At 32.7% G+C, this 26585-nt stretch overlaps 2 protein-coding genes across 3 annotated transcripts in view; one reads left to right on the top strand and one right to left on the bottom strand.

Annotated features, from left to right (window-relative positions):
* The window catches only part of LOC122630731, a 169369-nt gene that overhangs the window by 11720 nt on the left and 131064 nt on the right, over positions 1-26585 (top strand). The gene's annotated exons all lie outside the window — the stretch shown is intronic.
* LOC122630733 (chymotrypsin-2-like) lies at positions 6224-9345 on the bottom strand. Its single transcript, XM_043815550.1, has 7 exons — positions 9219-9345; positions 8358-8431; positions 7864-7958; positions 7585-7729; positions 7333-7446; positions 7045-7197; positions 6224-6575 (listed from the first exon to the last, which is right to left on the bottom strand). The coding sequence occupies exons 1-7, from the start codon at positions 9265-9267 to the stop codon at positions 6429-6431; spliced, it is 777 nt and encodes a 258-aa protein (XP_043671485.1). The 5' UTR covers positions 9268-9345; the 3' UTR covers positions 6224-6428.

Below are 26585 nucleotides of genomic sequence, written 5' to 3' on the forward strand. Positions count from 1 at the left end.
CTCTCTCTCTCTCTCTCTCTCTCTCTCTCTCTCTCTCTCTTGCTCGCTTTTTAACATCGTTCGATTACGACTTGATATTTTTCGATCGATCTCTTTGCTAACGAGCGACTATCATCCACTTTCAAGGATCGTTCTCTTTTTTCTTCTTTTCTTCTCTTCTTTCTCTTTCTCTTTCTATTTTCTAACTTGAAGTTTCTCGTTCTCTCTCTATCTTTCTCTCTTTCGTTGGCATTATCTCTCGTCGAAATTTCACACCGGGAAATAGCTCGGGAGATTAAAGTTGAAGACGGTATCATCGCACGTTCTTTCTTTCTATCTTTCTTTCTTTCTTTCTTTCTTTCTTTCTTTCTTTCTTTCAACTTCTCCCTTATTTTCATTTATCTGTCTCTTTCTATCTCCATCTCTTTCTCCCTTTCTCTCTTTCTCTTTTGTTCTAAAGTTTACGTTACATTCATTAATCATTTGTTAAATAATTGCCGAAAGAAACTTTCTTCTAATTATCTCCTCCTTATACAAGGTGAACCGAAAAGTTTTCTCAAGGCTGGCCGAAAGTTTTTTTGACTTTAGTTAATTTTACAATTGGAAAAAAATCTGATTGATTATTCTAAAAAAAAAACAAAAATCGAAAAGTCTCGAATAAGCGTAATATTGGTAACTGGGTGAAAATCATTTGAAAATTTCTCTCTTTTTCCACTTTAGCCTATATTTGCCATCGTCGATCGACACGATGGAATATTTTTTCTTTTTCTTTTTTCGTTCGCCAAAACATTTTCGGTTAGTTTAATTTTCGTCTTTCATTTCTCGGCGAATAATAATCATCTCTTTTCCGAATGAATGCCAGAGAAAGGTTTTATCGTGGCCCTATGACAATAGAATTTGTCGTAGTCGATTTGTCGTCCATTTTCGTCGTCGTTAATCCTTTGAATACGAAACGTACGAACAACGTACTACATTTATGTCATACTTTAGTCTCGACAATCTGCTGTAATATAAATGTACACACGTACACACATATACATACATACATACATACATACATACATACATGCATGCATACATACATACATATATATATATATATATATACGCGTAAATAAGTACATACATTATGTAACGTTTAGGATTCTACGTTAAAGTAGATGATAGCGTAAGCGTGGTTGTAGCTTTGTTAATTTATGTCTGGTCTTCGTATTTTATCACGTTACTATTCGCTCATTTGCTTGTAATTACTCGGAGAATGGTTATATTGTAAAACTCGTACAGTTCTCACAGTTCAAAGGGTTAAATCCACTCGGTGCAACTTTGTTTCCTTGACAAGAGCCTGGATAGAAGAGGGTTGCGAGATATGGGGGTGGAGATAGGGATGAGGGCGAAGTGATGATTGCTTTTGACGATGCAACTGAGAAAAATACAAGTTTGCATTGTCGTTGTTGTTGTTTTTATCGATGTTGTCTTTTTCTTTTTCTTTTTTCACATTCTCATGAAGCACATGAGTCTTTTACGTAATATGTCCTTTACGATCTCACTCGAAATGAACGTTCCTTTATAATTCACAGATGAGAATAGAGTAACTCGTCTTTTAGTCGACATTAAAATCACTTCGTTCCCTTTGTGTCATGGCTCGTAGGAAACGCAAGGGAATTCACAACTCGAATTGATATTGTTTCGTTTCAATATTTCAAGTAGCAAGTCTTTCTCAGGGGAAAAGAAAGAGAGAGAGAGAGAGAGAGAGAGAGAGGGAGAGAGAGAGAGAGAGAGAAATAAATAAAAAAAAAAAAAATATAAAAAAATGTTCACATAGACCAGTCGTCATTTTTTGTCTGAAAAATGTGATATACTCCTTCAGCAATAAAATTTGCACGCTCTCGTAGTTAGCCTCCTAACAAGGACAGATACGACCGGTGATAAATAAAAAAAAAGAAAAAAAAAAACATAAATAAATAAAAAGCGATGAAAAAAAATTTTCGCAGGCCAGACGTTCGAAAAAGAAAAAAAAAAAAAACGAATTTTTCTTTTCCATTTTAATTTTGTTTCCATCGGTACGTCTACCTTGTTACGCAACTGCGTACTAACTTTATGGATTTTATCTTGACAATGAAAAACGAAAAAATAAAAAGAATGAAAAGAAAAAAATAGATTTCTAACGGGGTAGATACAATCAGCGACAAATTAAAGATAAATAAATGAAAAAAAAAAAAAAAAAAAAAAAAAAAAAACGTAAAAATGTTCGCAGACCAGACGCTCGAAAAGAAAATCTTTTTTTTACTTCCGTTAGTATTTATCTCGTTATCTAATTGGATTTTACAATCTTATTGTAGATTTTAATGAGAAGACAAACAAACAAGGGAGTGGGATAAATAAATGAATAAAAAGAAAATAAAAATACATCGTTCAAAATGAACAAAATTTCAAGAATTATTTTCATTTCTCTTCTCTCTTTATTTTTCAATAATTAAAAATGATGAAAGTACTCGAACTAGTTCCTCTCTAAGGTTAGCATCAAAGTGTTCGTCGATCCTTTCCGGGCCGTCGAGTGTCACCGGAAACGAGAGCAACACGTGAACATCGCGCACGAAAGCATAGTGTTGTATTGATCTTTCTTGCTACCAGCTGACCCGTTAGAGTCCCATCTCATCCCATCGAATCGAATCGAATCGAATCGAATCGAATCGAATCGTTGTTTCCTATCGAAACTTTACGCGATATGTATGTAATGTATTTTGTATATTTTTTCTTTTTTTTTTCCTTTTTTTTTTTGTTTTCCATCCTTTCACAAATAGGAAAAGGAACCTTGACCTTCTCTACTATTTTCGCAAATTGCAACTCCATCGATTTCATCGAAAATTTGTATTTTTTTCTGTGTATGTGTGTGTGTTTTTTTTCTTTTTTTTTCTTTTTTTTTTTTTTCATTACTACAATTATTCTTTTCATCCAACTTTTTTGCATTCTCGTACTGGTCGGATAACGAAGCTCTTGTAGAAACGGTGACCTCGAATAAAAAAAAAAAAAAAAAAAAAATAGAAAAAGAAGAACTGGGATATGTCTACGTTCAAGTGTTCGTTTAGTGGGACTTCTTTCTTCTTTTCTTCTCTTTCTTTCTTTTTTTTTTTTTAATAAAAATTTTGTATTATCGTGATTCATTTGACTCGTGTTCAGTTAATTCCCGTAATACGCATACGATGACAAAAAGTAAAAAAAAAAAAAAAGAGAGAGAGAGAGAGAGAAGATAAAGAAAAATAATCGTACATCACCGGAACATTTTCGAACTATTTTTCAAATTAAAAGAAGATACTATTCTCGATTCTATGAAAGTACTTTTTGCGAGAAGAAAAAATCTACTTTGATATCTCCCTTTTTTCTTTTATATAAGATATCTCTTCCTTTTCATTTCTTTAATCCTCGATTCATTTGATTCATTTTCATTCTATTCGTGTAATGCGTATCACGTATGTGGCGGCGAGAGAAAGTAAAAAAAAAAGAAAAAAAAATTAGAGGAGAGTGAAAAAAAAGAGGCTAAGAAAAATAATTTTATATCTCTGGAGGACGTTGACATTTTTTTTTTTTTTTTCAAACTTTTTTTAACTTTGAAGAAGAGGATCATTAGACGAAGTGACCTCTTGCGGTTCGTCGTATTATTTCGCGTGGTACTCTCTCGTTGAAAGCATTCTCGCGCGAGTGCACGTCTCCTCTTAAGGTATTATTTATTAACAAAGAACGCGAATTACCTTGCTCCTTTCTCTTTCTCTCTCTCTCTCTCTCTTTTTTTTTTTCTTTACTTTTCTTTTTTTTCTTTCTCTGTCTCTCTCTTTCTCTCTCTCTTGCTTTTTTCCCGTTCACCTTTTTTCCGCGTAAGCGGAAGAACCGCTGGGCACTTTGTTCATGCTCACCGCTCGATTTTCGCTTTCGTATTTCTCCAGTGTCGTTGAATAAATAAAATTCTCTTTGTGCCACCTATCCCTTTACCACCATCCCCTGCTATTGCCCTGGCTACCCCCGTTAACCTTTTTTTTTTCCTTGCACGTGTATCACACGTGCAATTTTGAGAGTGCGTCCAACCGAAATTGTATACATTGTTTTGATTTTTTTTTTTTTTTCATCGACGACTCGTTTTTGTCACCAGCATCATTCTCTCATAACAGATTTATTCAATATTTATCGAAATATTTTCCTTTTAGGATGGTAAGATTTTTTTAAGGAGATAAATAAAAATGAATAAAGAAAGATCGTCGATATTTTTTCCTTTTGTTGTTTTTTCTTTCTTTCTTTCTTTCTTTCTTTTTTCCTTTGTCTGCACAGAGAGATAGAAACAGGGAGATGTATACATTTATATTTTTATTATATATCGTATGGAAATGTTTATCTATTTTCATTGATATATATATATATTTTGTAGTACTATACTATAATATCATACTCTTTATTTATTCCATTTGATATTGAAAATTTATCGAGAAAAAGATAGATTAATAACGTCGCGTTAAAAAGAAAAATATAAGATACAAGAAGACGAATAAAATATTATCATTGATATCGTTAGAACGACTCTCCTTTTTTCCAAGTGCTATCTTTATTCGTCTCGCTCGCTTTCTGGAACATAACTCGCGATAGCGATATTATTTTCCAAACGAGATGCGTTTAGGGCCCGGAGCTATGTCTACTCGCGTTAGTAAATTTTGCGACGTTCTCTTTCAGTACTGTGTTGCGTTTAGAGATGCGACATTTTGTGATATATCACAACTTGGTAAGAGCATATATGCGCGCTAGAATGAATTCAATTTCGTTTCTATTACATAGACATATGTATGTGTATATGTATGTATGTAATTTGGTTTTACGTGAATTAAGGGATGTAATTAGAAATGTCTGAGAAAGACAGAAAGAGAGAGAGAGAGAGAGAGAAAGAGAGAGAAAAAGAGAATCAGTTAATTTAGAGAAAATTAACTATCTTATTTTAAGATTAATATTTATTAGTTGTATTCACATGAATCAAGATTTATATTATTTAACTAAGTCGTCAGTGAATTTAACGAAACGTATGTAATCATGAGACTTGAAGTTGAAAAGATGGTAGAGAGAGAAAAAGAGAGAGGGAGAGAGAGAGAGAGAGAAAGAGAAAGAGAGAGACAGAGAGAATATATAGTAAATACTGTGTTAGCACAGTACGATCGATAACGAAGTGCAACGGCAACTCTCGTGTTCTCGGTACGAGAGGTAATTACTGATAGTAATTAAAATATGTTAAAAAGATGGATCAGGACGTGACGAGGGATTCTATTGAACATATGTCAAAGCAATGCCTTTACATAGATTAGTTTAACATATATGTAAATATACATACATATATATACATGTGTATGTGTGTATGTGTGTGTGTGTATATATACAAGGGAATATGAGATGAATCTGTGGAATTTATTATGAGGCGAGAGTAGCAGCATCCATGATCGCAGGTCATTGCACCAAGATTCCTGATCCCTAACAGACGCCTCATATATATACACACACACATATATATGTATATATCACATAATAACATTGTAAAGTTATACCACCCTCAAAAACATCGTAATTTTATTCGATTGATATACTGGAATCATTAATTTAAAATCATGAGTTTCAAGCTGTTATCGACTGTTTCTTTCTCTTTCTCTCTCTCTCTCTCTCTTTTTCTCGTCAAACAAGATCCCCGTTGTTTTGTACCGGAATATCGCGTATAACATTTCTTTAATTTTTTTTCTCTCCGCTACTCCGAGAAAAATGAATTGTTATTAAGAATTATATGACAGGATAAACAGCGAAGGGTTGGTTATCGTTAACTACATAAAAATAATATAGTTGGTCGTAATACAGTATTTAAAAAAAGTAAACATTTTTAAGACGTAACTTTGTCTTTAACAAAGTTATTATAATATCCACGATTCTTTTTTTATTCTCTTCGTTTCCTTAATTTCTTTTTTTGTTCTTCTATCCCCTTTCCTTTTCACAATGTTTCTAATGAGTCGATTTTATTCGTCAAATTTTTCATTTTCAATTTAAACGACATAACACGTTTTGTCGTAATATAATGTAATAATTGAAATTTTTATTATTTGTAATTAATGTTTTGTTTTAATTTTCTCTCTCTCTCTCTCTCTTTTCTTTTCTTTTTTTTTTTTGTTTTCTTTTTTCGTAAAGATCTCATAAGGAGGAAAGAGGTAGAAGAATAATAATAATGGAAATTAGATTGCAATTTAACGTTTAGATCGTTTATTGATCCATGTTTATTATTTAAAGCACCGAATTAAAATTATCGGTATTGTCCGATTAGAAATAGATTAGATAGTAGTGTTAGCTATATTAATAAATATTATTGTTATTATTATTATGTGTCACGTTGATACGTGACTCGTCGTAAAATCATCGATTATTATTATACGTTGAACTTGAATTTAAGCTTCTGTGTGAGTCCTGATCCAGTTCTTGAACTCGGAGACACGAGTGTAAACCGTAGGGTAGTCGGTAAGGGCGCAAGCTTTAGCCCATGAGACCAGACCAACGAGTTTCCCATTAACGGTCAAGGGGCCACCAGAATCATCCTAAATACGTACACAAAAAAAGGGAATTTACTTTTTGATGTCTATCCCTAATCATTTTTTTTTCTTTCTTTCTTTCTTTCTTTCTTTTTTTTTCTTTTTTTTTTTTTTCAAGAAGCGCGATAATTTCTTTTCGTTTTTGTCTTAATAATTCGGGCAACATTTGAATTATTAAGAAGTTAAATTATTATTTCAATATTCTACCACGTTATTATATTTATTTGTTATATATAATAACGTGTACGTTGTTAGAGTTTGTTACATTAATCTTGCAAGAAAATTTTCTAGATGATATGTTTAATATATAAAATTATAATATATATTATATATTATTAATAAAATTTATTAATAATATATAATTTTTGTTATTCGTTATATTCGTTGCATTAAATTCTGTTAATTTGAATCGTTAAGAAATGAATTAGAACGATTCGAATTATTTTACGCGAATAGAATTAAATAAATAACTTACGTGGCAAGATCCTCTAGGAGATTCCGGATCATAAGCACAAATATGAGAATCATGGATGTTATAATTCATCTTGCTGTACATATTTCGGCAGTAAGTCTGATCGGCGATGTAAATTTGTGCACGTTGCAATTTCTTGGTCGTTGCACCGTTTTGCTGTTTAATTGAAGCGAAAAAGAGAATAAAAAAAAAAAAAAAGAAAAGAAAAGAGAAAAAAAAAAGTAGAATTTTTATATGCGATTAGATTATAACGTGAGAAAGGACTTAGATGTTTGTTATGATGAAACGTACCCAAAGTCTACCCCATCCAGAGATAACGGCCCTATCGTTGGCATTGATAACGTCGTGAGATGTTGGCAGGTTGATAAAAGATATCAATTTAGTTTCGGAGAAAGGTTCAACTACCTAGAAGACAATATTAGATTATTATGATATTTTTCTATACCTTTAAAGTGCATAATCGTTTTCTATGATAGTTTTTCTTTCGCTGTTTCTTTTTCTTTCTTTTTTTTTATTTCTTTCATGTACAATATATTTGCTCACCTCCAATAATGCGATATCGTTCTTCCAAGAATCTGAAGGACTGTAATTTTCGTGTACGATGATATTCTTAACGTTGTGAATAGAAGATTTCTCATCGTTCAAATAGTTTGTACCGGCGACCACTTGGATGTTATTTTTTGATTTACTGTTGAGAGAAAGAAAGAGAGCGTGAGAAAAAAGTGAATGTGAGAGAAAGTGAATGAAAGAGAGAAAGAGAGATAAAGAGAGAGAATACATAACAAAATTTTTCAAATGATAAGCTCGTTTAGAAACGCTTACGTGAGGACACAATGAGCAGCAGTAATGACGTAGTTCTTGTTGAGAATTGAACCACCGCAGAAATGGAAGTTCGATAGTTTCATTTGAAGAGAGATCTGAAAGAAACGATCAAAGAACATTCTTAAACACAAATAAAACTTTCTCTCTATTTTCTTGTTTGACGTTTCTTTTTTTTTTTTTTTCTTTCTTGTCGTTTAACATATTTTTTCTCCTTTTTTTTTTTTCTTCTTTTCTTTTAAACGCATTATGACGTTGGCTCATTTATAAGAGCTTAATTTCAAGCTTTTTGAAGAGTCACGATTAAAATTTGGATAAAAGGTAAATAAAACTACGACGAATGAAAATTATTTCTGCGGCAGAGTTTATGCGAATTAAAAGGAGAGAATCGTGGTGGTTTTATGAAACATATTATTATTATTATTATTATTATTATTATTATTATTATTATTATTATTATTATTCGTTTTTTATATAAAAATATTTATATCGCTAACCTGGTATGGAATTTCTCCTGGCTTTGCGTCCACCCCATTTACGATTCTTGGCTCTAGAAACGGCACTGTTGCGCCTATAGAAATGTTCAGAATGAAGAATTAATTTCAATTTCATTAACCATTTCGTACGATATCTTTTAAATTACAGTATGAATGAAACAAATATTTAATTATATATATATATATATATATATGTATGTGTGTATGTGTGTGAATATTTTATATCGTTTATTATTTAGTATTAGTCTTGAAATATAGATTTATGTACAACGTCTTCTTTATATCACACTTTATATCACGTAGAATTTAGACATAAATATCTTACTCTATATACACGTATTACTACTCTAACATCCTCAAAACTGTCTGAGAACTCGCGGAGGATAGGATTTTTTTTCTACTGAAATATTCATCTTTTTTAAACGATGGAAAAGAGCTACGTCGTAAGGTTTTTAAGTGTAAGAAAGGAAAAAGATAAAAATACAGGAAAGCAAGGAAGGTAGAAAGATCAAAGTATCCTGGAATCGTTTGATATTGAAAAACATTCAGGCGACCTATTTTTCTTTTCTTTTTTCTTTTTCTTTCCTTCTTTTTCCTTTTTCTATAGACTTGCGAAGAACAATAATAAAAAAAAAAAAAAAAAAGAAGGGAAAAAAATAAGTTGACTGTAAAAAAGGAAAGAGACTTTTATCTTTGTCATCGATAGAGAAAGAGAAAGAGAGACGAAAATAATTTGTTTCTTTTGTGTTATACGCCATACCATATACATAAATATATATATATATATATATATATACACACACACACATATGTAGAGACTATCGTCTTTAATTTTTATTAAAACTTTATATTAAAACTTACCATAACAGGCGACGATTAGGCCAAGAATTAATAAACCTCTGATTGCCATGATTAGATAGATCTTCCTTACGTGCACCGATGAAGACGGCTGTCTACCGAAATGATCGAGAGCAACGAATTTATATAGCATGATCGATCACACTATCCACCTCCGTGGATCGAAGATCGTGCAACCTTTTCTTTGTTCTTAATAGATTAGATAGATATCGATAATAATCGACTTAAACGGATCAAACCATATGTCATATAGCGATTGACCGTGACTATCTCGGATTATTAGATTATTAATTATCTCTTGATAAAAAAACGATGACTTTTTTATCGTTATTGTGATTTCGAGACAATTTTTTTTTTATTTTGTATACACCATCTAAGTAAACAATGGAGCTTACCGATGGCTTATAATACAGATTTTATATTATTGTATTAAAAATGATTTCTTTTATAATACAAATCCGAAAGATTCTTTTTTTTTCTTTTAATGGATTTTTTATTCGAGCACGTTAATTGGAAAGATTGCGTGCATTTAATGTCGGAATATTTTTGACTATATTGTTTCTTTATTTTTCTCTTTTCAATCACATTTTTTTTTATAATATGTACATCGATACACAGAGGGATATATTTTTGCATATTTTTTGTTTTCAGTATTGCAATACGTACATGCGTTGATATACAAAAGAAATATATTTTTACTTTGTAATCTTTTTTTTTTTTTTTTTTCTTTCTTTAATCATCCGTAGTAAGAAAAGAATAATATAAGTATTTATAATTGTTCGTTCTAAACGAAGCGATTTCGAGATAAACAAGTCAAGATATATAAGCGAAATTGTTGTTAGAGAGAATATCGAAGAAAAGGAAAATTTCATTTCGTTCGTTCTTTTATTCGATTATCCGTGTATGTTACAATTCTCTTTTTTATTTCAACGAAGTGTCAATAATTACAATTGGAATTGATTAGCATTGTTGTCAAATACTGTCTCAAGTGATTAGGTTTTCCCCAATATCATGATCGACAAGTAGTCTCTCGATAGATCTCATTGAGGTATGCTGTATGATCGATAAGAGTTAGAAAAAGGACGGTCAGTTTGTGAGAATGATTCGAAACGAAAAAAGAAATTTCGTTTGATGATAATAAGTGGATTATCGATCTTCGTTTAATTGGCTGTGAAAGAAATAGATCTCATTGATCGATTATATTTCATAACGACGGTATTGTCCAAAATTAAAAGTTAATCTTTTCGAGATAGCGCTGCTTCTTTTTTTTTCCTTTTTGTTTTTTTTTTGTTTTTTTAATTCTGATCTAAAATTAGCAAAGCGAGTTTTTTGAGATTAATTATTTATTAGCTAATCTGCGATAAGGATTATTTTTCAAATCAAAGTTTTAGTTCGGTTGAAACGCTTGAAAATTGTTTTATCGTTCGATAAACGATTGCATAATAATAGAAATGGGGAAATATCACGGTTGGTTTAGGAGTGAGTTTAGCTACGTTCGTAGGTTCGTTTGTCTATGGGTACAGGATGACCGAACGATCGATCTTCTAGGACGGTCTACTACTACCGTATTTCGAGATAGTATCGCTTGTGGTTCTGACATTTCTGTATTGACGTTAACTAGCGAACCGCATGCTATGATAGCATTCCCTCGAATTACAATGCAGTTGCAAGTCTACGAGTAATATTAGTTACAATAATAGGATTCTCTATCATTTAGTAGATACATCCGAGATTGATTTGTTACGTTTATTTAACACCTAAGAGCAAAGATTTGCTGTATATAAATCGTTGTAAATCGGCCGAATATACGTTTTTCCTTTCTCTTTTTCTCTTTTCTTCTTTTTATCGATATTCTAATTGTTATAATAATGATAATGATGATGATAATAACAGCGTAGATCGTTAGAAACTTTGATGAAGTTAATTACTGGAATGGTTAGGAAAGAGATGGATACATAAAAAAAAAAAAAAAGTACTAATAAATTATCTACGAAGAAAATAGTGTTGTAACTTATCCCTCTGAGTATCTAATAACGAAAATAATTAAAAGCAAAAGGAAATAAAAAATGAAGAAAGAAAACAAGGAAAAGAAGGCACAGTTTAATATGATAATCGAAGGAGGAGCTAATTCGTAGAAATTATTAGAAATATTTTTCATTGAATTTTATTGAATTTATCTATTTGTTATTTTTATAAATTTCATTTAACGCATACGTACGATTTATGTAGATCGTTCTCGACAAATTTCAGGATTAGATTTGAGAAACGTGATGTCGTATCAGAAGCCCTGACGAAATTAACACTCCAATTAACGTTATTTATTTAATGTGATGTAATCGTTATTAAGTAGTTGGGTACAAAAAGCGATTTTACTTGGTCGATTTTAATCGTCGTTCGAACGAGTAGGGATTCCTAAAGCGCAGGTCAACGAGGCCAGGGAAGGATAGTAGTAGTCCACGTTTAAAATCAATCGAACCTTAATTCATCCATGGCCGGTACTCTCTTCTCACCTAACCTTTCGCAATTTTCACGCGAAGACTTCGAATATCGAATTTGATCGTCCTATTCCACCTATTTCTTTCCTCTTTTCTTTTTCTTCTTCTTTTCCTTATTTTCCTTTTATCCCAAATTTTTTATCAACCAAAATAATCCACAATACCATCCACAATATTATCCATCCGCGCAATATTATCAATTCACGCTTATTATTATCAATTATTTTAATGTAATTAAAATTGTACGATGTAACGTAACGATGAAATTAATCGAACGAATGGATGGATCATCGATCGTTATTCCTTTTTCGATCGATTTGTTGTCTCGTTAAACGTTGAACGATAGCAAATAGAAAAAAATACATACTAAACTTTAGTTATTTATATACTAAATTAAAAAATTTAGTACTGAAATTAAAAAATTAAATACTAAAAATTTAGTTAAATATATACTAAAAAAAATATAAATAAACTATACTTTGTCTCTAAATGTTAGATAAGAATTATTTTTATCTTTCCTTTTTTTTATATATATAAAAAAAAAAAAAAAAGAAAGAATAAAATCGATCGAAGAGGTAAGTCCTGCTTGCCGTTTATTTCTCGTTGGATATCGAATTCTCGAGAAGATCGAACGTTATGAAACTTCGGGTTTAGTTTATGAGGAATGAGTGAGGGAAAGGTATGGGAGGATGAGGAGGGAGAAAGGGAATGAAAACTCGATTAAAAGTCATCAAACCTTTAACGCGAATAGGGCATCTCCTATCTCAAAAGCGAAATTCTCTTTTCCGGTAAAATGGTAGTGGAAGTTGCCGTTCTTAATCGTTCACGTTCTAAAATAAAAACACTTAACTGATCTATGGTGCAGTGATAAAAATAGATAGATAGATAGATAGATAGATAGATAGATAGATAGATAGATGGTAACTGAATAAGAGAGAGAGAGAGAGAGAGAACATGTCGAAGTTATAAAGTTTGAAGAAGAAAGACGCGAGTGAAAATCGGTTGTCCTGAAAATGTCTTTCTTCTTCAGCCATGAAAATTCTGATGGACAGTTAAAAGAGAGAACAAGAGAGAGAGAGAGAGAGAAAGAGAGAGAGAGAGAGAGAGAGAGAGGGAGGAAGACGTTCATATATACGTTAGCTATAGAAAGAAAGATAGAGATAGAGGACTAAACAGAGAGCGAGAGAGAGAGAGAGAGAGAGAGAGAGAGAGAGAGAGAGAGAGAGAGAGAGAGCGAGAGAGAGAGGGGAGTGGTGAACGATCGATCCCTTGCACCGAAGGACTCGATATTGAGAACCACTGCTCTCTCCAGGACTCACCTGCGAGCGACGACCCCGTGTCCTGACCCTATCATCGGTCACATTAGAAGGCCAGACGTCTTCTAACATCTGTCTGTCTGTACGTCTGTTTCTCTCTCTCTCTCTCTCTCTTTCTCTCTCTCTCTCTCTCTGTTTCTCTTTTTCTTTATTTTGTTCTCGCTCTCCTTTCCTTTTTTAACGTTTTCCTTGTTTCATTTCGTTTCTTTTTCTTCCTTTTATTCACGCGTTTAATCGAAACTAATTTGAGAAAAATTTTGTCGATTCTTGATCGAGATCTAAAAAAAAAGTCGGATAAGGATTTTATCTTTTTTTGTTTAATTTCTTTTTTTTTGTTTGTTTGTTTGTTTGTTTGTTTGTTTGTTTGTTGTTTTTTTTTCTTTTTTTTTTTCGATAGGTAGATCTTAATATATTAGATAAATTATTTTGTGGATGGATATATTATTGTGCGTTCGTGTGTGAGTGAGTGAGTGAGTGAGTGTATATATAATGTATTTAAAGGTATAGATAAATTTGTTCATGTGTGTTAGAGAGACGGAGACAGATAGATATACGCAATTTCGTAGGGAGGACTCTGTTACCAACACTCGTTCGTATAAGTTCAGATCGATCGTGCGTTTCCGCTTGTCTCCGTCGATACGAAGCTCGTTTCACGATCGAAGGAGTAGAAGAGAGTGAGAGAGTGAGAGAGAAATAGAGAGAGACAGAAAGAGAAAGAGAGAGAGAGAGAGAGAGGAGAGAGAGGAGAGAGAGAGAGAGAGAGCTTTAACAAGGTGCTTTAAGACGCCTCTCTCTCTCTCTCTATCTCTCTCTCTCTCTCTCTCTCTCTCTCTCTTCCCTGTCGCTTTTTTCTTTCTCTCTTTCTTTCTCATTGGGTGATGTGAAAATTTAATTGCTCTCTTGGCGCTTTTCTACTTGGTGATTTTTTACGATCGTTCTGATAGTCTCGTTCAAATTTCTATTTCAAAGATATTGCATTTGAAAATATTGGTAGAAATTTATGAACATATTTCTTTTGTATAAAATATTTCTTTTGTATAATATTTTTTTCGTGTATATATATATATTTGTAAAGAAAAATTAACTATTTCGGATACTTTCGATTCTCGATTTGATACCGTTCAAGATATAGATATAGATTGTTTTGCATATAAGAGGATCAATGAATAATGTCGAGGATTATTTAACAAACGTATATTTTATCTTTTCGATGATACTATTCCTGCAGTGATTCGTCCTGCAGCTTTTCTAAAAATACATATTGATATATGTGTTTGGTTTTTATCGTACATGTGTTTTATGTCAAAGGTATCGTCTATTATTATTATTATTATTTTTATTATTATTATTATTATTATTATTATTATTATTATTATTATTATTATTATTTTTATCGCAATAACGGTTTCATGTAAGCGTATAAAAATATTTTTTCAAATTTATACTTTTAATTACAATCGAAAAGAATGGGAGAAAAATATTGAATATCATTTTTATTGTTGAGAAAATATATGACCAAGATATAGAATAGGATTATTTGGATTGTTTCATATCTTTGATTATTCGATTATTTTTATTTGTTTTCATAAACATCATTATTATCGAGTTTGTTATCATAAGGTATTATGTTTCTTATCGTTAGGTGTTATGCGTTTATTCGTTACTATGATGGTATCTAGATAAAGGAAAGGATTATTCTAGTTTATTGCGTCTACGAATGAAATATTATTTATTTTTTTCGAGCAATGAAAAGTCGACGTTAATATTTTTTAATAAATAATTCCTAATACGTACTGTAATACGGATATTCTGTTTCATCGATTTACCATTGATATTCATCAAAAAATATTTTTAAAGCGCCCTACTTTAATCTTCTTTTGCGATCTAGAAAAAGCTAAGATACGTCATCTATTGATGATATATTTACATTTTCGGGGCGAGCTAAGAATATTTCTATATATTATTGGTTTGCGATGGTAGTCTCGTTTTCTCTTTTCTCTCTTTAAAGAGAAAAAGAGAGCTTTTCACTCTTTACCATCGTATCGTTTTTATTTAGAACGAAACAAAAAGAAGGATCGACCCTTTCCGCGATATCTCGTTCTATTAAAAAATGTCTATCTTTTTATATTTTGTATTTTATTTGTCCTTAAAAAGAAGAAGACAAAAAAGAAATATATATCCCAATATAGTTTCTTTCAAAATCTTTAATATCATTGACCACACCGTATCGTCCTTATTCTAAGAAAAGAAAATGAAAAAAAAAAAAAATCGTATTTTCTAATTATCTTTTATTTATTTATTTTTTCCTTCGATTAACAAACTTCGATAAACAAAATTAACTTGATTAAATCTATATCTTGGTTTTGTACACTTTTTTTTAATATAAAGTTTAAATATTATTTATCAAACATTTTATTACATAACGAGTATATATATATATTATTTCTGATATATCGAAGATAAATTTAGCAATTACCAATTCGAGGAAGAAACTCGGTAGGATGCGTCAGGAGTCGATGGTGGTTGATGAATAGAGGGACAGAGGTGGGGATGAGATTGGTGGGGGTGGCGGGATGATGAGGGTGGTAGATACATGAGACTGTGCGTTTCAGATATATTCCTTCATCCCATACGAATCTCTCGACGAGCGGCCCATTCGTTTCTGAAACGGGCGCGCGAAGCGAGATTATGGAGTAAAACGCTTAAAGATAGTTCAAGAGTTAATGAGTGCACTCGCCACGGAAGTGTTTACGTCGATTACTCGAGCCGCGGCAGCTTTCATTTACTTTCTCTCTCTCTTTTTTACCCCCTACTTTTTTTATCCCCTCGTATTTTTCTTTCTTTCTTTCTTTCTTTCTTTCCTTCCTTCCTTTTTTTTTTTCTATTTTTCTTTCTTTTCTTCTTCTTTCACCGCACTTGGAATCAAAGAGCTTTCTCCATAGAGCATACGCGTGTGTGACATACGCGAGTGTACGCGTATGAACAAAAATTTCTTTCGCGTCCGTACGAGATCTCTCTCTCTCTCTCTCTCTCTCTCTTTCTCTCACACATTCATTTTTTCTGGTCCCGATAATATAAAAAAAGAAAAAAAAAAAAGGGAAAAAGAAGAAATATCACGATTTATAACAGAGAAGAGATTGCTATTTCTCGTCTCGTAGAACTTCGACGGAGATAGAGAAATATTCGTAGGTATATCTTTGGTGAATAGATTGAGGGAGAGGGGAAGGAGTGGGAGAAGATAGGGGTAGATAGAGGGGAAGGGTAGTAGAAGCACATCGACTTGATGTTACTTGGCAAGCACGTCGATATGCACGTAAGGACGATTGAATACGTTCTGTGGTAGAAACGTAAGAAGAGAAGGATGAGACTCTTCTTCGAAGTCAACGGAACCGATTTAAGGGTGCACTCGTAGATTCCCCTCTCTCCCCTCTATCGCATCCTGCCATCTTCTTTCATCTTTACCACAGCTATCTCTCTAGACCATATCGATATTTCAATGTCGTTTGTTCGAATCCTTTTCGAATTTCTTTTAAGATACGATTTTGAAAAATCTATATATATACACACACACACACACACACACACATAGGGTGTTTCAATTCGTTAATCGATTTTTTTTCTTTTTCTTGCAATTATCCTTGCAAACGATGAAAATTATTAATGATGTAATTGATCTCGGTAAATGTTATCGATTTGTTTATATATATATATATATATATGTATGTATGTGTATGTATGTATATATGTATGTATGTATATATATATATATATATATATATATATATATATATATATATATAGAGAGAGAGAGAGAGAGAGAGAGAGCATGAAATTCAATCACACATGTCAAACTTTATTCGAATCGTAGAAAACGAGATTTTGATCCTTCAGTCAATCGAATATATTTTGACGGTATATATCAAGTTTTCGTTTGATATGAACGATCGTTCGAGCTACTATACTTTCTGCAATTTTCAACTGGTTACTAGGACGATTCGTCGCGTCATATTGGAAAATTTCATTTTGAATATTTCAAATTTACGATGATTTTGTAGGACATGCTTTCTTCTTTCCCCCTTTTCTTTATCGTTATCCTTTTTATCCTAACTCCGTCATGATTCACATCGATACAAATTTTTGTAATTCAGACGTGTATCATGAACGTTAAACGTGAGAAGAACCATGCGATCATTTAATTTCTCTTTTTTTTTCTTCTCTCTCGCTTTCATTCTTCTTTCCTTTCTTTTTCCAACGTATAAAAAAAAAAAAAAAGAAAAAATGATTCATCTACGAAACGAGATAAAACGATCGAAGGGATTTTGGTAATCTCTGTGCAATCACTTATAAAAGCAATTTATTTGGGAGCTCTTCTTTTTCAAAACATTCATTCTTCTCTTTCTTTCTCTCTTTTTTAACAATGTAATAGACACGAGAAACAGAGAAAGAGAGAGAGAGAGAGAGAGAGAGAGAGAGAGAGAGAGAGAAAGAGAGAGAGAGAGAGAGAGGGAAGCAAATGTAGGCGACGATTATTCTTGCGTGGAAGTACAGCTTTTCCACTGTTTACTTCGCGCAGAGATGAGTTTCGGTGTCTTCCGGTTCACGTTTCAAGGAAAAAAGAAAAAGAAGAAGAAGAAGAAGAAGAAGAAGAAGAAGAAGAAGAAGTAAATGAAAAGAAGAGAAAAGAGAGAGAGAGAGAGAGAGAGAGAGAGAGAGAGAGAGAAAGAGAAAGAAAAGAACAAAAGGAAAAGAAAAAAGAAAACCTAAATCCAACGAGTATAGAGCGGTTTTCTCTTTTCCTACTTCCTCCTTTCGTTTCAAATCTAGATTCGAGCTCTCTCTATCTCTCTTTTTTCTCCTTCTCTTTCTCTTACTATCCTACTTTCTCTCGATGGATACTTTTCGGAACGTTAGTAAAGTACAATAGGGATGTTTAAGATTCCTCCTAGTAAAGTTAGTCGCTGAGGAATATGGTTTGTGCGCCTCCGGGAGGAAAAGTAAGCGTTTCTGGTAAAGAATCTTTTCGTTTTTACATAGACCGAGAAAATCTTCTTTTTAGATAGGATAGAAAAGAGAATGGCAATTCCCGAATCTTCTTGTTATTTTTTTTTTTTTCCTTTTATTTTGCCCTTTTTTACCCTCTTTTTTCTTTTCTTGCTTTCTCAGCACAGTTTATTTCCAACTTTCAATTCCCATCCCCCACCCCCTTAAACCACCCTCTTAACCCCCCTTAACTCACTCATCCTATCCACCACCATACCCTACCACCCTCTTTCTCTCCTTTAACTTCTATCTATACTCTCAAACCTTCCGCGTTTCTTAATAAATTTGAATTTATAATCGGACGGCTTTTTAATTTTAAACGTCATTTTACGATTCTCTTTATCATGGGATATCGTCTTATTAAAGATACGATGATAATAACGTTACTCTTATTTCATTTCGTCTGCCGTTTTTATTCTATCGAGCGTTTTAGAACGTTTTCGATCAGTCATTGTTAAATTGATTGGTCAGAATTTATGTAATTTAATATTATTACCCAATATATGTAAGCGATGCAAGCCAATGACAATTAATTGTTTACATATATCGCTAAAATATACATGTATATATATATATATATATACACACATATGAATATGATCATTTGTTGACCATTTATTTTGCAAAATAATTCCACATTAATTATAAACAAATATACCGATTAAATAAATGAAGGTGCTTCTATTTTTTGCGACTTTTTTTTATTTTTTATTTTTTTATTTTTTTTTTATAATAAGTATAACGTGATAATATGCCTTAAAGAATATCGTGATGATTCTATACTTTGCGATTGGTTAAGTATTCGACTCATTCTATCGCTTATCATTTCTTTTTCCACTTGAAAATGCATAACCTCTTGGGATTTCAGATTTTAAATTATCTTTGATAACTTTCCCAAGATACTTTTTTACTTAGCATGCATATATGAATATTATTTATATATCTTCACTCGAACAACTGAGTTCTTTCTTGGAGTTATATATATATATATATATATATATATATATATATATATATATATATTTATGTGTAAATTATCGAAAAAAGTATCGCGAATATTTTAAAATTTGCAGAACGCCGCACAACTTGATACACGAAATAAAAGTTTCCGAGGAATTCTATTGAGACGCGAGGGTAATTAAGAAAGTCAGGATCTCTTTTTCGAGTTATGAAAGTCAATTTCAATGGAGTTGTCGGTTTTCTTTTAATTCTCTCTTTTTTTTTTTTTTTTATTTTCCTTTCTTTCGTCCTTCCGTTCTTTTTGGAAAAAGAAAAAAAGAAAAGAAAAAATCGAATGTCCAATATCCCTAGCTAGCGTTATTAAATTGGTAGAACGATTTTAAGATAAATATTTTAAGATAAATTCATTATAGAAAAAATAAAAAAAAAAAAAAGAAGAAGAAGAAGAAGAAGTCGGTTAAAAGTCATAGTTCGATCGAGAGACGAGCTGAGCAGGATTAGAAAAAGGAGCGAGTAAATAAGAATAAAAATAAAAAAATAAACAAGAGTAGAGAGGGGGAAAGAAAATCAACAAAAAGGATGAAATGAAGTTTCCTCTACGAAATATTCGCGGTTTTATGAAGTTTTCTATTATTACGATGGCTGTCTGTCCATCTGTCTGTCTGTCTGTCTATCTATCTATCTATCTGTCTGCCACTATCTTCTGTGCTTCGTTGCTTTTTGCTTTTTCTTTGTGGACGAGACTCTCCTTTATAACGTCAAGCCTTTCCGTTCCTTGCCTCTTTCTACTACTACTACTACTACTACTACTATTCCTTTTCGTCCTTCTTCTACTACACTACTACTACTACTACTACTAGTACTACTACTATTTCTACGCAACTTACACGTTTCAAAGAGTACAAATTAATGAAAAAGGGAAAGGGAGAGAGAGAGAGAGAGAGAGAGAGAGAAAGAGAGTGAAAGAGTATTTTCCACATATTAGAAACGAAATTAGCCAAATTAAAAAAATTACAAAAATATCCTATTAAAAATTTTTCGATTTAATTGGATCACGGAAATTTCTTTTTTCCTTCGTTTTTTTTTATTTTTTCATTTTTATTATATCTTCCTACTTTTTTTTTTTTTAGATAATTCTTTTTTTTTCTTTTTCTTTTCTTCTTTTCCTTGCTGTTTCCACGGGGAATTCTTAATATTCTCCTTTTGCTTACGTATTTTTTTTCCCTCTCTATCTCTTTCGCTTTCTCTCTCTCTCTCTCTCTCTCTCTCCCTCTCCCTCTCTATCTCTATCTCTATCTCTTTTTCTCTCTATCTCGTTTTGAAATTCAACTTTTAATTATATTTCCAGGTACGTAGTAAAAACTCACGAGAACCATTGGTATGTCGGACGAAATCGATAAATTTGCACTGTGAATTAATCGGAATATTTCTGTCGTCGTCGTTATTGATTGAACACGTTCTTCGGGATCTAATTAAAATATGTCACATAACGTCTAACGTAATTATATTACGGCGTTACGTAAATGTGTAATTAATTGTGTAAGCATAATCCTTCGTTTGGATCGCATTTGTCGGACAATGAATATTTCTTTTGATAATGAGAAGAAAAGAAAAGTAAAAAAGTGAAAAGAAAGAAGAAAAACAGAAAAGAAAAGAAGGGAAAGAACAAGGAAACTGAAGTTTCTTTTTACTTCCTTTTATTATTGTCTTTTTTCTTTGAGAATAAAATTTTTATCATTTTTTTTTTATTCTTTATTATTATTATTATTATTATTTTTTTTAATCTACCAATGGGTAGTAGGTATATACTTCTTCTTGTTCCTTAATAAGAACTCGACCTTAATTGGATTTAAAGTGGAAGACGTGTCTACTTCGCCATTATCGTTCTATGATTTTATCTTCGGCTTGAAAATTCGCGAAAACGGATTCGTGGCATTACGAGATTAAAAGATTATCGTTGATGTTCATCCAGGAAAATTAGTTCTCTTGGAATAGTCCCGGTCGGCCCTTTCATTTTCGTTATCTGTAATTTTTTTTGCAAGCACTTTTTCTTTCTTCTTCTTTCTCTTTTTCTATTTTTTTTTCTGTTTCTTTTTCGGTCCATTTGACCGAGCTTTTCTAAACATAAAAGTTTATATCGTCCGTTCTATCCTTTTTCTCCTTTTTTTTTTTTTTTTTTTTTTCTTTCGCGATATCCTCGAATCAAATGTAAAGCAAATGTTAGTTTTTGATTAGACCGTTTCGCTTGAGCGTTGATACATTTTGAATTTCTTCGATTTAACGAAAGAAAAAAAAGAAAGAAAGAAAGAAGGTATTTTTCGTATGAATTAAAAATCAATTTCTACGAATTTCATTCGTTTCCATGTACAAACAATAATTATATATGTATACGTATGTGAAATTTATTGATCGTTTTCAATCGTGCAGAAATGATCGATCAAAATGTTTGCGAACGGTCGCTAACCAGAGTGCGTCGACTCAAACATTGACTTCCTCTACTGATAAACTCTTAAACACGTAGGTCGAGCTTTGCGCAAGTTCTGTCAGTAGAGAAGTCTTCCTTACCGACCGAAGATTTCAATGGTCTTATTGCCGCAGTTTTAGTTACAGTTTCTTATTATTACCGACCGTGGATGTGGAGAAGAATTGTTTTTTTTTTTTTATGATTTTTAATAAAATCGAACGGACGTTTGACGGACATTTTATAAAATATTATCGGATAAAATTGGAATCGAAGAAGTTTGACGAATGAAAATATTTCGTTGGACCGATTATGGTTGTACCTGATGAGTTCAAACACTGAGAATGACTATTGTGCAAAGGACAGAGGACGTTGCGGTTAACCACTTGTTCCTGGTATAGTTGATAGATGAATAGAACACTTGTGGGCTTTGTAACGTAGCCAAATCGTTTCGTTTCACCGTTCCCTTGAATTTTATTGAATTGACGAATGTCAAATGGTTAAACACATGTTTTCTGTTTCTGGTTGCCATTAATTAAAATTATCGACGAGCGTAAATGTTAATTCGCGTTATAAAGATTCGAACAGATATCGTCACATCTTTCGATCTTTCTTTTCTTTTTTTTTTTTTTTATCGTTTCAAAAGAAAAGTTGCAGTAAGAGAGAGAAATTTTTCGTTAGAGGAAAAACCTCGAAGCTTGCAATATCTTCAATTCGATTCTACGAGGTAAAGAATAGTCGAGCCTTTGAAGGATTTTACTTCGTTTTTTTCGATGGAATGTGCAATTTTTATCTCGAATTTGAATGGATCTGAGGAGTTTTTTATTTTCACGATCCTCCTTTCGAATTTTGTTGAACGACGAATGTTCAAATAATTCAACGCACGTTTCTTGTCACTCACGGATATCTATTCAAATCGTCGGCGAACGTAAACGTTAATTTGTCCTATAAAAATTGAACGAGTATGTTATCTCTCTCTCTCTCTCTCTGTTTTTTTTATTTAAAAAAAAAATTTTTTTTTTTCTTTACGATTTTAGCTTGCTTCGTTCGACTCGCCTTTATTAAAGAATCGTTGATAAGAAAGATCTTAATTCGTTTTCTTCAACAGAATGTTATTCATTAATTTGAAACTTTAATAGGGATCCCTCGGTAGGATATAAATACATATATAGGATATAAATGCATAATATATATATATATATATATACACACGCAAATTGTATTGTTACGACTGGCAAGTACCTAACTCAGGATGTTCTCGAGTAGAGAGAGGGCTGACCGGGCAATTAGTTTCTGTAGGCCCCTTCGTTCGAATTGCTGCTAGTCAGTCAAGTAACTCGACTCGACGATCCGCCATCCCTGGTTGCGTTAGGGAATCTTTACAAGTGCCACTCGAAAGTCCAGAACCAGCAGGTAGACTCGATTTAACCGTTCGTATTTTCCATATACCTAAATCGTTGTTCAACTGGCCGAACATTTTCGTCGTCCTTTTTTTTTTTCAGAGAGAGAGAGAGAGAGAGAGAGAGAGAGAGAGAGAGAGAGAGAGAGAGAGAGAGAGAGAGAGAGATTCGATTTCTAAACCGAATCCCCAGCTCTCGTTGAGTGCTCGTTCATCATTTTGAACGTCAAGTGAATTCGCATCTCTTTCTTTCTCTCCCCCCCCTCTCTCTTTTTCTGTCTGTCTCTCTTTTGATTCATTGAAAATAAATTGAAGCTTCCGATTGCATTTACTGTATGACGAGTTAAATAATATCTTATTACAATTAACAACGATATCTTATTACGATTTACATCGATATTCTATTCTATGCAATCAATGTATCTTTTTAATACATCGTTTTATTGATATACGATTAATATAAACAAAAAGTGGATATATATTTTTAATATTATTCCTTACTGCCGACAGGGACAACGTCCTATATAATATTCCTATCGTTTTAATCATGAACTCGCTTTAATTGTCTCGCTCGTTTCCTCTTTTTCTTTTCTAATCATTTTATTAATTCTTCATTTTGCACACCTATACTCACTTTTAATCAATAAACTCTTCGGTTGGAAAAAGTCATGCATTTCCAAATGACACACGTTCCTAATCACACACGAGATGCACACGAACGTACGCCTAACAAAAAGAAAAAAAAGAAAAAAAATACCTACTACCTGTACTCTCTATTTTTCTTCCCTTTTTTTTTTTTTTAATTCCTCTTTTCAAAAAAGTTTTGAAGAGAAGGAAAAGGTAATAAAAAAAAAAAAAAACGTCGATCTCGTTATATCGCAAGCCTTTATTTCCAAAAAAAAAAAAAAAAAAAAATAAAAAAATAAAAAAGTAAAAAAATAAAAATAAAAAGAAAAATCGCCGCAACAGTATGTATCATATCTCGTTGGTTTAGTTTGCCAAAGTCTTTGCACCCCTCTACAACTTCTTCTTCTTCTTCTTCTTCTTTTTCTTCTTTTTTCCAAAGCGTTACAAGACTCATTCATATTTGAAAAAAAGCACTTCTCTGATCTATTCTGGTCTCGTTACAACATCGGGGGTCCCCGTGTTCGTTACTCTCAACCGCAGAGTGTACCGACACTCCCTTGGGAATCTGTGGTATAATAATGTTGACATAGCCGACGACGCAGCGTGCACTAAATAGAAACTCCCTGTCTCTTTAGTTTTTCCTACGTTCGTTCGTTGTACGTACATTCGTAAGTCCATCCGTCCATTCGTTAAAAACATCCAAAAGACAAGTAACATCAACGTCTTGAGCCAACTATACTCTTATACTTGTAGATATTACGCTATCGAGCTTCCACATACATCTACACACACACTCTCTCTCTCTCTCTGTCTGTCTCTCTCTTTTTTTTTTTACAGCTCTTGAAGATGTATGTACGCCTACGCTACTCTTAAATCCATCTTCTTCCAAAGCTAAACTTCACCCTCTCTTTCTATCTTTTTTTTTATCTCTCTCTCTCTCTCTCTCTCTCTCTTTATCCTTTTTTTTCTTTTTCTTTTCGTTGAATGTTGCACGTGCTTTATTACAATTCCAATGCTTGCCTTTACTCTTTCTCTCTTTCTCTCTCTCTCTCTCTCTTTTTCTGTATCTATATCTCCATCTATCTTTGTTCAAGTATTCGAACTTTGAGTAAATTGTACCTTAAGTTTCTAATAAGTAGACTTTGGTGAATTGTTTGTTTTCTATGTTCCTCAGATCGTGATGCTATATATATATATATATATATATATATATATCTGTGCGCGTGCAACTATAAGAAACTTCGAGTAAATCATCCTTGAAATTCTCTAGAAAATTCTCCAAAACTTTCCTAGAGAATCCACAGAAAAATTCCATGGATAATCCTTTTAAAAGTCCTAGGAAATCTCTAGAAAATTCCAGTAAAATCTCTAGAAATCCGTAGAAAATCTTGAAAAAGAAAAAAAAAGAAAAACAATTCTCTGGAAAAACCTCGATTGTTACATCGTACGTAACACGTTAGAGGATTTTCTTCGATTTTGCAGATCTGTTTCTTTTCTTTTTTTTCCTTATTTTTTATCCTATTTTTTTTTTTTTTGGATTATAGATAAGACAGATAGATTATAGAAGATAGATAAGTATATAGTCTTTAAATGCAGCACGTAGTATTCATCTACTCGAGAGATCCTTCAACTCTCCTCATGGCTTCACTTTTACCCTTCTAGCTAGCCACCCCCGTATTTTATGTCCAGCCTTTCATATTTCTCTTTCAAAGTAGTTTCCCTAAAATCTCGAGTCACGAACGGCGCTTTTTCTTCTTCTACTTCTTCTTCCTCTTCCTCTACCTCTTCTTCTTCTATATCTTTTTCTTAAGATTTTAGTTTTATATACCCTTGTCTTGAGATAAATCATCCAAAGTCTACGCGCACGTACGTACATACGTAGATACATAAATAGAAAATGTTCGTAGATATAAAAATTCTATATAAAAAGATGATAGACGTCTGTTTAGATAGACATATATCGATTATTGTCTAAAAGCGAAGGATCAATTTGTTAACGTCGTAAGACGTTATTTTATCATTCGAACAGTAAGTCTACTTCCCCCTTCATTGTCTTAGCAGCTTCTATCATTCTCCTTCTCCTCCTTCTCCTCCTCCTCCTCGCTTTGCTTCTCTTGCTTCTTCCTTTCCTCGTCTTCTTCTCACTCAATCTATCGTAAGAGGTGATAATTTTGTGGTGCCAAGCGGGATCAATCTTCGAACCAGAAGGAGAAGTAGAAGGAGGTGGAGGAAGAGGTGGAACAATGCCGAACATCTCGTACTACTCGATGAAAGTCTTCTGTCAACCCTTTGTGGATTCAATGTAATTCCTGTAACGGCACTGTTGCCACCGGCATTACATCGTGGAAGGCATCGAAGAGAACGTTTTGAGGGGTTGCCCTTAGAGTAGCATTTTGCAAAAAGAGTGAGGGTGAGTTTGAGGTTCGTGGTAAAGATACAGAGAGAGAGAGAGAGAGAGAGAGAGACAGAGAGAGAGAGAGAGAGAGAGAGAGAGAGAGAGAGAGAGAGAGAGAGAGAGAAGGGGTGACTCTTAATGGAAGAAACGTCGGCTTCATCCATGGTGCTTCGTCGCCTTCGTTCGACTCTACAATTTACGACCATTTATTTAATTGGTTCGTCAAAGTCCCACCGACTAATGCGTTGCGATGAAAAGCCATAGGCCTTTTCTCTTTTCGCTTTTTTGCTTTTCTCTCTTCGTTCGTCCTGTTCAATCAGACGCGTACACCTACCTACCTAACATTACATTCGACCAAGAAAAGGAGAAATCGCGTAAATGGCGTTCGTCGTCGAATAGAAACAGGGTGGCGAAAGTTGGGGGTGGGGTTGCTCGACGGAGGTATTGGTTGGTTGCTTTCGAGGAAGAGGGGATGATTATTTTCGGTGAAACTTTTCTTCTCTCTCTCTCTCTCTCTCTTTTTTTTTCGGATTAAAACTACCCCGTTCCTTTTGTTTCCATCGTCTTAATTAATGAAGATTATTTATCGGTTCTGTCACAGGTCTTTCTTTTTTTTTCTTTTTTTTTCTTTAGATAATTTTTTTTCTCTTTTTCTTTTCTCTCTTTCCCTCTCTCTC

The sequence above is a fragment of the Vespula pensylvanica genome, chromosome 7 (assembly GCF_014466175.1).
Source record: "Vespula pensylvanica isolate Volc-1 chromosome 7, ASM1446617v1, whole genome shotgun sequence".
Lineage (NCBI taxonomy): Eukaryota > Metazoa > Arthropoda > Insecta > Hymenoptera > Vespidae > Vespula > Vespula pensylvanica.